Source organism: Octopus bimaculoides, chromosome 14 (genome assembly GCF_046866305.1).
Source record: "Octopus bimaculoides isolate indiv1 chromosome 14, ASM4686630v1, whole genome shotgun sequence".
NCBI classification, from domain to species: domain Eukaryota; kingdom Metazoa; phylum Mollusca; class Cephalopoda; order Octopoda; family Octopodidae; genus Octopus; species Octopus bimaculoides.
Genome location: NC_142941.1, coordinates 25,249,430 through 25,264,676, shown reverse-complemented (window position 1 = coordinate 25,264,676; position 15,247 = coordinate 25,249,430). Strand labels below are relative to the sequence as shown.

The following is a 15,247-nucleotide window of genomic DNA, read 5'->3' as shown; positions in this document are numbered from 1 at the left end:
ATATACACACACACACCAGTATCTGCTACAACTGTGATTTTGCTCAGCTTGATGGGTCTTCTTCTCAAGCACGACATAATGTCAAAGGTCTTGGTCATTGCCTCTGTGAGGCTCAAAGTTCAAAGATCATGCTTCACCACTTTGTCCTATGACTTTCTGGGTCTACCTCTTCCACAGGTTCCCTCCACAGTTAGAGATAAGCATTTCTTTACACAGCTGTCCTCATCCATATGCATCATATGACCATACCAGCACAGTCATCTCTCTTGCACACCACATCCTATGCCTCTTATGCCTAACTGTTCTCTCAAGATGCTTACATTCTGTTGAAAATGCATACTGACATTGCACATCCAGTGAAGCATACTGGCTTCATTTCTTTCAAGCCTATGCAAGTCTTTGGCTGTCACAGCCCATGTTTCACTGCCATGTAGCATGGCTGTTTGCACACAGGTAACAGACAATCTGCCTTTCACTCTGAGAGAGAGAGAGAGAGTGGCCTTTGTTGCCAGCAGAGGTAGGAGCTCTCTGAACTTTGCCCAGCCTAATCTTATTCTCACAGGTATGCTCTGACAGCATTTGCCTCCACTACTAACTTGGTCACCTAGATAATGGAAGTTATCTACTACCTCTAGCTTGCCCCACCGGCAGTTGATGGGGTCAATTTTCTGCACATTTTCAGCGTTTATTGTACCTATGCATCTTCTACATATAAAAGCTAGTTTCCCTGTTAACCTTCCTCTGATATTGCTGCACCTTTTATGTGTCCAAAGCTTACACCAGGTGCATCTTATGGAGTTCCAATGGCTCTTCAACAGATTGAGCAGGGCCATCTACCTGAAGGGATTTGTGATTTGTCTGCCTTCATACTTACTAAAACTTTGGTTTTTGCTAGGTTAACTCTAAGGCCCTTCGATTCTAGACCTTGCTTCTGTACCTGGAACTTCTCTAGTTCTGGTAGTGATTCAGCTATAAGAGCAAGGTTATCAGCATAGAGAAACTTCCAGGGGTAGCTGTCTTAAATTCCTCTGTTATTGCCAGGAGGATTATGATGAACAAGCGGGGACTGAGCACCGATCCTTGATGAACCCCTACTTGTACTCTGAATTCTTCACTGTACTCATTGCCAACCCTCACCTTACTGGTAGCGACCCTGTGCATAGGTTGTACAGCTCTCACAAACCACTCGTCTATCCTTAGTTTCTGCACTGACCACCAGATAAGGAATCAGCGGACCTTGTCAAAGGCTTTCTCCAAGTCAACAAAGGCCAAGTACTGAGGTTTATCTTTGGCTATGTATTTCTCCTGCAGCTGTCTTACCAGAAATATAACATCAGTGGTGCTTCTTCCTGGCACGAAACCAAATTGCATGTCATCTAGGCTAACTCTCTTCCTAATTAATTTGGCTATGACTCTCTCCGTAACTTTCATCACCTGATCCAATGAAAAGAGAAATGATAGGAGAGTATGATGATGATGGTGGTGGTGGTGATGATGTTGATAGTCATGGTAGTCTTTCTCAACTGCATTGTGTTGTAGTGATGATGATGTGACAATAATTGTACATTGGATCACTTTATACCCTAAATAGAGTTATGTATAATTTTACATAATCTTAGCTATTCTATAATTGTCTTATATTGCTATGTTAATTACCTTACAGAATTATGTGAAATTACAAAGTCCTGTGCTCCCATGTCCTAGCCACTTCATTCATTTATTTCAAAGTCCACTCTGAGTGGTTGGCGTTAGGAAGGGCATCCAGTTGTAGAAACTCTGCCAAATCAGATTGGAGCCTGGTGTAGCCAACTGGTTTCACCAGTCCTCAGTCAAATCGTCCAACCCATGCCAGCATGGAAAGCGGACGTTAAACGACGATGAAGATGATATATATATATATATATATATATACACACACACACACACATATATAGACATATATATATGTAAGTTTATATATATATATTAATACTAGCAGAAATACCCGGCTTTGCCCGGGTTAAAGAGAATAATGAAATCTAAAAACGCCGTCTAGACTACGCAACCCTCAACTGTTAGTAGCTACGATACCATATTTCTACATTAATAACTCTCCAATCCATGCCAGCATGGAATATAGACATTAAGTGGAATGCCAGTCTCTCATCTAGGAGGGCCTTGAAATCAATGTTACCAACTGGGGACTATGTGTGTCGCAGTGATAATAAAAAGACCCAAAGGAGGTCTGCAACGAAATAATTTTACTCAACACTTTGCAAGTGAATCAGTGGAGGCAAAGATGCGTCTCATTTACTTGACAATTTATGCACCACATTGCAGAAATCACAATGTAAGTATATCTGAAAGGGTAGTCTTACACTGTTGTACCGTTGAATTACAAATAATGCTCATCTGTTATGTTCAGGTTAAAATTTCATCAACATCAAAAATATATGAATTTTCATGGGAGTTATGGCCGTTATACATAGAATATAATTTCCAAATTTCATAAAGATCCGTTCAGTACTTTTGACGTAGTTTTGGATAAGAAAACAAATGACTAATGTGTGTGCTTGTGTGCATGTGTTTGTGTGTGATGGGTGTATATATGTATAGATATCTGTATGCATGTATATATATGTATATATGTGTACATATTACATGTACATCTATATATATATACATCTACACGTGTGTATACATATACATGTATGCATATAGATCTATATCTATATATATATATCTATGCATATACGTGTACATATACATGTATATGTATACATACACATCTCTTTCTCTCTCTCTCTGAAAGTATCGAAATGTGATTGTTTCAGTTAGTGGAATAACGTGTACATATACATCTATATGTATACATATACATCTCTCTCTCTCTCTGAGAGTATCTGTCATTACAGTATCGAAATGTGATTGTTTCAGTTAGTAGAATAGTTTCATTTTTGAAGTGAAAGTATTTGACATGAGTGTTTTTGTTTCACTTTTGACACGTAATACTTAAATAGTGGAGGAGATATTATGTTGCTGTGGGCTCGAACTCTGCAAGAAGTTAAAATTTTTTTTGACTAAAACACAACTGGAACCCTAAGTAAGGCATGTGTAAAATTTGAATGAAATTGGTTGCGTAGCTCTCGAGTTTTAGGGATTCACACAGACAGACAGACACAAATTCTCATTTTTATATATATAGATTATCTCAGTTTAAAAAACCTTGACAATGTAAATATGTTAATATATTACTAGGCTATGATGCTTTATTTATTTTTTATATTTACTTTCTTCACTTTGTATTAGTATGTTATTAGATTTTTCTTAAGGATAAAATTTTTTTATATTTGAAGAACTCTCTTGATTCTCTCCCTTCCTCCACTTTTGAATTAGCATTTAGCTTACGACTTTAGTTTACTTTACTGTGATTTATTTTGCCCTCCCCACCATTTTAATCATTTAATTTAAACCTTTAGTATAGCGTTTACAGCCCCCTCCCTTTATAACTTTATGTAAACAAGCGTTCTTACTTCTATCGGTCACTTACTTGGCCATATAATATTATAACTTGTAAGTTACCTCATCATTTCGCATTTGTCTTGCTTCTATATGTTGGTTCCCTGATGATGAATATATGTGGAATTCCAGCAGCTCTTACTTCTTTGGAGTAGTGTACACATATATTTTGAAACATATGTAGGAATTAAAGGAACTTTTATTTATATGCGTTTTGCTCCATTTATTGTTATTATTCATACATATATATATATATATATATATATATATATATATATATACATGTATATATATACATAATTATCATAAATATACAGGGATTAGCATTGAGTTGCTTCTCCAACATACTGAAAATTTAGAAATAGCAGTCAAAGAACTACTGATTCTAAACTACAAATTTTCTCTAAACGGATGGCGATATTTATGGCACACATAGAACAAAAAACCGGAGGGAAAGGCATAAACAAAACAAGTCTTTAGACTAAAGACTTGTTTTGTTTATGCCTTTCCCTCCGGTTTTTTGTTCTATGTGTGCCATAAATATCGCCATCCGTTTAGAGAAAAATTTGTAGTTTAGAATCAGTAGTTCTTTGACTGCTATTTCTAAATTTTCAGTATGTTGGAGAAGCAACTCAATGCTAATCCCTGTATATTTATGATGATAAATGGTTTTACCGATAAAGGTTTTTTCATACTGAACTACTTGGCAAAATTGTTAATTATTAATTCTATTATTAATTGACGATTCCCTGCCCTTATTCTTGTATATTGTATATATATACATGCATACACACACACACACACACACACACACACACACATATATATATATATATATATATATATATATATATATATATATATATATATATATATATATACATGTATATATACACAATTGTTATTATAACAATGTATACGACTTGAGCCGTTTGTCTTGCTTTAATGTTTGTTGTCCTCTTTAACAATTATAGATATGTTATATTGGAAATCTACAATGATTCCATAACTCCCATTTCGGCTATGACCTTAGAGTCCTAGTAATCCATTACAGCATTTACCCAGTGTATACCTAGTAGTTTAGATCACCTTTAAACTAAATCCCCATACTTTGTGTGTGTGTGTATGTATATATATATATATATATATATATATATATATATATATATATATATATATATATATACACGCACACACACATCATCATTATCATCATAATCGTTTAACGTCCGCTTTCCATGCTAGCATGGGTTGGACGATTTGACTAAAGACTGGTGAAACCAGATGGCTACACCAGGCTCCAATCTGATTTGGCACAGTTTCTACAGCTGGATGCCCTTCCTAACGCCAACCACTCAGAAAGTGTAGTGGGTGCTTTTACGTGCCACCAGCACGAAGGCCAGTCAGGCGGTACTGGCAACGGCCAAGCTCACTTGCCTCAACAGGTCTTCGCAAGCGGAGTTTAGTGTCCAATGAAGGAAAGGTACGCATAAGTGGGCTGGCTACACCCCTGGCAGAGGCCTTGGATTTAGGTCTCACTTGGCTTACCGGGTCTTCTCACACACAGCATATTTCCAAAGGTCTCGGTCAGAAGTCATTGCCTCGGTGAGGCCCAATGTTCGAAGGTCTTGCCTCACCACCTCAGCCCAGGTCTTCCTGGGCCTACCTCTTCCACGGGTTCCCTCAACTCTGTTAGGGTGTGGCACTTTTTCATGCAGCTATCCTCGTCCATTCTCGCCACATGTCCATACCAGCGCAATTGTCTCTCTTGCACACCACAACTGATGCTTATGTTCAGCTTTTCTCTCAAGATACACTCTGTTGGGTATGCACACTGACATTACTCATCCATCAGAGCATACTGGCTTCATTCCTTGCGAGCTTACGCATGTCCTCAGCAGTCACAGCCCATGTTTCACTGCCAAGTAGCATGGCTGTTCGTACACATGCGTCATACAGTCTGCCTTTTACTCTGAGTGAGAGTCCCTTTGTCGCCAGCAGAAGTAAGAGCTCTCTGAACTTTGCCCAGGCTATTCTTATTTTAACAGCTACACTTTCAGTGCACCCACCCCCACTACTAACTTGGTCATCCAGATAGCGGAAACTATCAACTACCTCTAGTTGTTTCCTGTTTGTTTACAGTGTTTATTGCACCTGAATATCTGCTACATACAAAAATTAACTTCGTAGTTAACCTGCCTTTGATATTGCTGCACCTCTTATGTGTCCATAGCTTGGACTGGGTACATCTTATAGAGTTACTACCTACACCTTTTCTACATATTGAGCAGGGCCATCTACCTGAAGGGGTTTGTGTTTTATCTACCTTCCTACTTATTAGGACTTTGGTTTTAGTTAGGTTGACTCTAAGGCCCTTCGATTCTAGTCCCTGCTTCCACACCTGAAACTTCTCTAGTTCTGATAGTGACTCAGCAATTAGTGCAAGGTCATCAGCATAGAGGAGCTCCCAGGGGCAACCTGTCTTGAATTCCTCTGTAATCGCCTGGAGGACTATGATAAATAAGAGGGGGCTGAGGACAGAACCTTGGTGGACCCCTACCTCTACCCGGAATTCATTACTGTACTCATTTCCAACCATCACCTTACTGACAGTACATGGCTCACACAGCTCTCACTAACCATTCTTCTATCCCAAGTTTCCTCATTGACCACCAGATAAGAGATCGGGGGACCCTGTCAAAGGCTTTCTCTATGTCAATGAAAGCCAGGTACAGAGGTTTATCCTTGGCTAGGTATTTCTCCTGCAGCTGTCTTACCAGAAATATGGCATCAGTGGTGCTTTTACCTGGCACGAACCCAAACTGCATCTCATCTAAATTGATTCCCTCCCTAATTATTTGGGCTATGACCCTCTCCGTGACTTTCATTACCTGATCTAACAGCTTGATACCTCTGTAATTATTTGTATCTAAAGCGTCACCTTTACCTTTGTAGCAGTTGACTATGGTGCTGCTACACCAGTCATTGGGTATGACTCCTTCATGTATCACCTGGTTCGCAATACGGGTGACTAGGCTATAGCCGACACTGTCAGATATTTTGAGCATCTCTGCAGTGATTCCTGATTGGCCGGGTGCTTTCCCTGTCTTCATACTCTTAATTGCTTTATCTACCATTGTACTGTCAACTCGGATAGCTGGTCCCTCTGTTGGGTCGAGATACGGCAGACTCTCTTTCTCCCATTCATTCTCTTTATTGAGCAATCTATCGTAGTGACATCTCCAGACCTCTTTCTTTGCAGCCTCATTTAGTGCAAGCGTACCATCATCCATGCGAACACATTTCTCTCCTACGACATCACTATTCCCTCTCCTATACTGTCTTGCAATACGAAATACCTCAAGTCTATGGTCCTCACGGCGCAGAACATTGGCAAATCTTTTCTTATCTGCTTCCCCTCTGGCTAAATATACCTGTCGTCTAGCTTACATTATATACACACACACACACACACACATATATATATATATATATATATATATACTCTTTATATTGCATGTCTCGCTTCTGTTTTTTTTCGTTGTTCGAAAAAAGCTCGTTTTCTGTTTTCGTTTTTACGTCTTCGTTTTTCGTTTTTATGTTTTCGTTTTTCGTTTCTCATTGTGTTTAATGTTTTTTTGATGTCCTGTACCCATATATGCATGTATAATTACATATAAACGTAGGTATGTACATATATGTATGGATATATGCATATATCTATATATTTATATTATTATATGATCGAACGCCAAGCATCCTTTTCCAAGTAAGTTTTATTGTTTTTATTGTTTTTACTGTCTTGTTCTCACTGTCCTGTTCTTGTTAACACTTTCACCCTCTGCAAAAAATTCCAAATTTTATTTAATTTGCTTTGTGGGAAGGACTGTTCCAATGAAGTCGCATATTGTCCTTGCCTTCGAAACGTAGAGTAGATGGACAGAGACAACTGATGAAGGGATATACTCTTTATGTTGCATGTCTTGTTTCTCTCTTTGTTTTTTTACGTTGTTCGAAAAAAGTTCGTTTTCTGTTTTCGTTTCTTATTGTGTTTAACGTTTTTTTGATGTCCTGTACCCATATATGCATGTATGTATACGTATAGATGTAGGTATGTACATATATGTATGTATATATGTATATATCTATATATTTATATATATTATTATATATATATATATATATATATATATATATACACACACACACACATCTATGTAGGGGGGTTCTGAAAGGAGTCTCAGGGAGTAGCATCCTTGCCTTCCTGAGCTAGTTTTCCACCACATTTCTTAAAAATCATGGTAGAAGCCTTGGTCTCAGGACCACTCATGTCTAAAAACTGAGGTTGGGGATAAGCAAGGGCTCCCCATAGAAAATCCAGCTCCAAAAAAGCCTTATGGTAGCAAAGGAGAATGGGCAACAGCCAGTCCAAAGGTTGGGGTGGGCTGCACCTGCATACCTCAATTGCTATAGCATTGAGGTAGATTCAGCTACCCCTGTTAACGGAGACAAAGCTGGGATTTAAAACACTGGATGATGATGATAGTGATATGTATATACATATATATATACACATATTATATATATATATACACATATATATATACACATATATATATATATATATATATATATATATATATATATACGCACATATATATACGCACATATATACACACACACATATATATGTACACACATATATATGTACACACATATATATGTACACACATATATAAATGGATGTGTGTATTTTTCCCTTGTTAACAATTAGCATTGAAAAAATAAATAAACAGCAAAAAATCACACAAGTAATAAGGATGTAACACCCTGTTTGTAAAGGTAGAAACTCTGGGTTGATGTGAAATGTTTTGTAGTCCTGCAGCACTGGCAACGACCTCGCTCGAATGTCTCCATTTATTTATTTATATATATTCATCACGATGATGATGAATATATATAAATAAATAAATGGAGACATTCGAGCGAGGTCGTTGCCAGTGCCGCAGGACTGGCTCCTGTGCAGGTGGCACGTAAAATACATCATTTTGAGCGTGGCCGTTGCCAGTACCACCTGACTGGCTCTTATGCCAGTGGCACGTGAAAGCACCCACTACACTCTCAGAGTGGTTGGCATTAGGAAGGGCATCCTGCTGTAGAAACTCTGCCAGATCAGATTGGAGCCTGGTGCAGCCATCTGGTTTGCAAGTCCTCAGTCAAATCGTCCAACCCATGCTAGCATGGAAAGCAGACGTTAAACAACGACAATGATGGAGTTAAACGCAGGTGTTATTCAAATTCTTTTACTTCCGACATGTTTTGAAGGCAACATTGATATTATTCCAAAGGAATAAAATGGTGTAAAACAATGTAATCTTCTCATCAGGGAAAGAAAGAAAGAAAGAAACGAAACTCATCAATAAGACATTTTCACAGAATGTGATGGGTGTGTATAATGATGAACAGAACTCTATTAAGTTTTTTAAAAAAAACGTTAGAAGATATAACGTCAAAGGTAGCCTATAGAAAGAGAAAGGGTAAAGGAAAGAAATAAGCAGAAAACCAATAAAGGAGAAATATAGAGCGATATGTGAATTAAAATAAAAGCTTAAAGGCTGGAAATAGATATATCTAGTGGAAGTAAATGTTAGAAGAAAATCAATGTTCAAATTATATAGAATGGTAGATATCACTTATATGAACTAAAGGTATGTTTCTGACAATGTTTACATTGATAAGCATGCTCTATAAATGTGTTTCCAAGAGGATTCTTAGAAAAAAGAATAGAAAATAGTTCACTATTACAGAGTTGGCAGAATTCTTTTCCTTCATCATATGGGAATGAAATTGAGAGACTCAACCAATCTAAATTAAATTGTTTATTATGGTCTTTTAGATACCACATTAATTGACTAAGCCCTGTGCTGTTGCATTTATTAGGATCCCCAAATGTAGAGTAATGATTAGAAATTCTTTTAGATAACTGAGAAGAATTACCTATATAAAAAAAGACATCAGTAGCGGAAGTAATTTTACACTGGTAAATATATATATACATACATATTGATAGAAAGGACAACAAAAGAAAGAAAGAGACCTCGATATTATGTAAATAGAGGAATTTATCTGTAAAAATATGTAACACTTATTCGGTAGCCATGATAAAACTCTGAGTTTTGGATACCGGGGTGGGAACCCACACCGACATCTTTTCAGTTATCCGTGGATAACTGAAGAGATGCTGGCGTGGGTTCCCACCCCAGCATCCGAAACTCGGAGCTTTATCATGGCTACCGAATAAGTGCCACATATTTTTACAGATATATACATACATATATGTGTGTATATATATATATATATATATATATATATATATATATATATATATATATATATATACATATATAAATTAAGAGATGGAGTCAAACGCAGATGTTATTTAAGTCTTTTATATATATATATATATGTATATATATTTCGTTTTGGGATTTGGTTTGCAAGATTTTTTATGTGATTTTGTGTGTTGAAGCATATTCTGTTGTGTCTGGAGAGAGTCATTTTCTTATTGTGCCTTAAAATTTAACACACTCACCATTAAAATTTCCACTTATTTCTTATTTTTATTTTCCTAAAATTTTCGTTACGTCTTGCAACCTTTTCAGAGTCAAGACTATTGAAAATGTTGCAAGAAAAACTAGTGACAGACACCCATCTAAAAGAACGCACTAGTATACCAATAACAAACTTGATGGAAATGTTGACTTTCTGTGTAGAAACTACCTACTTCAGTATGGACACTGATATATATCGACAAGGAGCGGGTTTAGCTATGGGTTCGCCATTATCACCGATAATAGCCAATATATACATGGAATACTTCGAGAATTTGGCTTTAGGATCAACACCACTAAAACCAACCCTATGGCTGCGATACGTTGATGACACCTTTATTCTCTGGCCCCACCAGCAAGATGTCCAAATGCTGCTAGATCATGTGAACTCAATAAATCCATCCATACAGTTCACCATGGAAAAGGAACAGAACAATCAGCTGGCATTCCTGGACGTATTAATAACACGCACCGAGTATGGATTCAGGACATCCGTATATCGCAAGCCAACCTTCACTGGACGATACCTTAACTTCAATTCCCACCATCCATACAGTGTAAAGAGAGGAATTGCTCAGTGCCTAAAACACCGAGCAAAGAATATAAGTAGCGATCGTGATACCCACCACGAGGAAATGATCAAGCTCAGTAACAATCTATTAAGAAACAACTACCCAATTATGAAGAAAAGAGAGGATGAAACCAATAAACTGTCTACAGTCTGTCTACCCTATGTGAAAGGCCTCTCCGAAAAGATACAAAAGATATGCGGCCCATATGACATCAGGGCAGTATTCAAGAGCAATACAACACTTCGCAAATATCTCCTTCGGGTAAAACCACCAACAGAAGAGAATATGACCAAAAACTGCGTGTACTCCATCCCATGCAGCTGTGGTAGGTTATACAAAGGCGAAACATGTCGCCCCCTCAAAATAAGGGTAGAAGAACATCGCAAAGCTGTGACACGAGGAGATATCGATAAATCGGGTATAGCTGATCATGTATGGAAAAATGGAAACCACCTCCCCCTGTGGGATGAAGTTAAAATAATAGACAGGGAACAACACTGGAAAATACGAAAACTAAAAGAAGCAGCACATATGCTAGGACACAACCACCTCCTAAGCAGACCGAGTGCAGATATGAATAGCATATGGGAACCGGTATTGAGGAAGGATAGAAAAATAATAGATTTATAAGCCTTAAAATTCACCCCATAATTGCCCACGGGCATATGGCGTAGTGGTTAAAAGCGCGGGCTACTAACCCCAAGGTTCCGAGTTCGATTCACGGCAGTGACCTGATTAATAATAATAATAATAATAGTAACATCGATAGGAATGAGAACCCAGGTTCGAAATTTCCCCAAGACACCTGACGAAGGCTGGAGGGTATATCAGCCGAAACGTTGTGTTAACAACAAACAAGATGAGGACGAATATCCGTCAAATGTAGATAATGTAACTGTAGATAATGTAAATAATGTAAATAATTCCTCATCTCTTAAATATAGAACTGTACAAATGTCTTGTTTTCATAAGTTCTGAATTAAAATCTTCCACCAAACCTTAGTCACAATTTATGTTCCTAACACTAGCTGAATGATAACTGAGTTGTTTTACTAAATTCTTTGTCATATTTAAAGTAATTGAAAAAAATACAGGGCATCTCAAAATAAATACAGTAACAAAAAGGCTAAAACACAAGTGATAGATATTATTCTAGTTTCTTCTATATCTTTGCCCTTGGGAATCTGATTCGGAAGGAATGTTTTTGTAAACTAGTAAATGTTTTTTAAGTCCAGATATTGTCTAACAAGTCTTTTGACAAGTTGTAAGAGGTGGTTGGTGTCTAAGATCATTACCTATCCAGGCATTATGATTTTCATGTGACTTCATATGGTTCGTGTATCCTGCTCTTGACAACAGAACATGGTCACATATAATACATATCCAATGTTCACTGTTGATTACAGTTCCAATTGTTCCTTTGTGACAGGCCCTTTTAAGTTCAGAGTGCTGGATCATCTTTTTCTTCCAGGCATTACAACCAGTCCTAACGGCACCTTTCCACTTTGTTCCAATCTTGAGTATCATTTTCCCAATCACTTTTGTTCATATCTAGTTTCTTCAGGTTTTCCTTCACACAGTCTTTATACCTTTTCCTCAGCTTATGTTGTGGTTGCTTACCAGAGTTGAGCTCACCATAAAAAAGACGCTTTGGCTAAAGCTCGTCTTTCATTCTAATGACATGTCCAGTCCATCTCATTTGAGCCAAGATAACATGTTGTTCAATTGAGCTGCAACGTGCCATGCGCAAAACCTCTGTATCTGGTATGAAACATTCCCACTTAACTCCTGAGACATGTCTGAGGCACTTTTGATGAAATCTCTCCAGCATTATTTTTATGTGATGCTTGTGTCTCATTTGAATAAAGAAGTGCAGACAATACCAACACTTTATAGACACATTTATGTCTGCAGGGAAATACCTCTATTCGCTCATACTCACTTTTCAAGCTTTCCAAAAGCAACACTTCCCTTCCCTATTCGATAGTATATCTCTGCATCAAGACCACCATCTCTTCACAGTGTGTTTCCTAGGTAAACAAAGGTGTCAACGACTCCTAACCTTGTTCCATTCACAAAAATGTTTGGTTCAGAATATGTTTGTCCTGGCACAGAAGTAAACATTACTTTGGTTTTCCTCAAGCTAATTGTGAGTCTAAAATGTACATATGCAGTGGAAAATCTGTCTATTAAATGTGGCATATCTCCCTCTGAATGTGCCAACAAATCAGCATCATCAGCATAAAGTAATTCTCTAACAAGTATTTTGAAAGTCTTTGCTTTGCAGTTAAACTGGGTTGAATTAAAAATATAACCAGATGTCCGAAATCTGATTCCGATTCCCCTGTTGCAATCTTTGAAAGCATGCCAAAGTAATGCAGCAAAATAAATAGAGAAAAGTGTAGGGGCAGGAATATCTCCCTGTTTGACACTGTTGACCAATGAAAATCCATGAAATAGCTCACCATTAAAGACTACCCGAGCTTTCATGTTTCTGTGTAGTTCCTTAAAAATGCTCACAAAATGTGTTGGACAACCAAGTTTACACAAAACAATCCACAGTGCCTCCCTGTTTACCGTGTCAAATGCCTTAGTTAAATCTACGAAGACCTGGTATAGTGGCATTTGTTCCTCTAAGCATTTCTCTTGAACCTGCCTCACAGAAAATATTATGTCCATTGTTCCTCACTCAAATCTGAAACCACACTGTTCTTCAGGAATCACATGTAGACACACATTCTCAACAAGGTTATCTAACATAACCCTTGAAAGTATCTTCTCGGTATATGCCAGAAGAGTTATCCCTCTAGAATTACCACACACAGTTTTTGGGCCCTTACTCTTGTATACAGAGATTAGAATGCCATTTATCCATTCTTGTGGCACAGAAGATTCATTTCAAACTTGAGTTAGCAGGTTATAAATTTCAGATGAAATATGATCCCCACCTGCTTTCAGAATTTCAACTGTAGTACCATTCAATCCAGGAGCTTAACCTGATCTCAGTTTACATAATGCCAAATTTACTTCTTCAATGGAAGATGTATCATCCATGTGTTGCACTATCTCTCTTTGCAGAAAGTTGTTTATGATATCCATGTTTACTACAAATGGATTGTGGAAAAGATCTGCAAAGTGTTCTCTCCATCTACCCATTATTCCAAAAGGTTCTTTAATAACCTCATTTCCATCTTTTGACTTCAAGGGAATGTATGATGATGAAGATTGTGGTCCAAAAGCTTGCCACAATAAACAATAGAAACTTTTGATGTTGTTCCTGTCATAGGCTACCTGTACTTCCTTAGACAAATTTCTCCACCAAATGTCTTTAACCTTTCCGTTACTAACCCGGCTGAAACCGGCTCTGGCTCTGTAGTACAAATGTCTTGTTTTCATAAGTTTTGAATAATAATCTTCCACCAAACCTTAGTCACAACTTATGATGTTCCTAACACTAGCTTAATGGTAACTAAGTTATTTTATTAAATTCTTTGTTATATTTAAAATAATTGAAAGAAACACAGAGCACCTCAAAATAAAAACAGTAATGAGAGGGTTAAACCACCTGAGTTTTTTTTGCAAGTCTGCTTTCTGAGATTTGTACAACTTTTCTAGTTGCACTTTGTTCTTAACATTTGGGTCAAGAAGCTTTTCATGAGTGGGCCTCTTTGTTGCTAAAAGCTCATTTATCACCATATCATTAGAATCAAACCAGTCTCGGTATTGTATTCTCTTAAAACCTAACACCTCTGATCCCATTTTATATATTCCATCATGGAAAGATTGCCATGAACCTTCAAAATGAATATTGCTGCATCTCTACTGAAACAACTGCAAAACTTGTGGTTGTTTAGCTGCTCTACATGAATTTTCTTTGGTAGTCGTACACCAGCACTACGAACCTTGTTACAAACCCTGAACTTGAACCTGGCCCTAACCATTTTGTGATTAGTATCACAATCAGCACCTCACAATACTCTAAGACTGCACAAATCTTGTAAGTCAGCTTTCCGATGAAAGTAAGTATTCCCAACAACCAACCATAGCTCAGAGCATATTTGTAGCAATGCAACCCGTTGTTGCTCACTTTTCCTATTCCATAACACCCAAGTACATTCCAAGCATCAAAGTCTCTACCAATACATGCATTAAAGTTACCAAGCACAACCAACTTCTCATTCAAAGGGACTGACAAAATACTTAAGCTCCTCATAAAATGCATGGATATTTTCCTCACTAGCTGAAAGTGTAGGAACATAAATAGAGAAAACAGTTACAAAACGTCCACAAGAAAGAGGGATCCGGAGTTTCAGTAAGCATGTATTTATGCTTTGTGGTTGTTCTAGGTCTTTTAGCAAATCACTTCTAATTGCAAACCTGACACCACCTTCCCTTTTCTCTCCCTTTGGCTTTCCAATCCAGAATAACTTGAAACCTGCTGCTCTTTCGACAAGATGATCTTCATCTGAACATCTTGTTTCAGAAAGAGCTATAATATCAATATTAAGATGCCTTAGCTCCTTAGTTACTAGAGCTGTTCTTCTTTCAGGCCTGTCTGCTTGATCT

The 15,247-nt window shown here is 37.4% G+C and overlaps 2 protein-coding genes across 8 annotated transcripts in view; both read right to left on the bottom strand.

The window, feature by feature from the left end:
• LOC106881403 (golgin subfamily A member 7) overlaps positions 1–15,247 on the bottom strand; it is a 99,983-nt gene that overhangs the window by 65,347 nt on the left and 19,389 nt on the right. The gene's annotated exons all lie outside the window — the stretch shown is intronic.
• Positions 14,541–15,247, bottom strand: part of LOC149132649 (uncharacterized) — a 28,556-nt gene continuing 27,849 nt past the window's right edge. The window contains exon 2 of the mRNA XM_089363323.1: positions 14,541–14,921. Coding sequence (XP_089219449.1) covers positions 14,541–14,921 — 381 coding nt within the window. The remainder of the gene's footprint in view (positions 14,922–15,247) is intronic.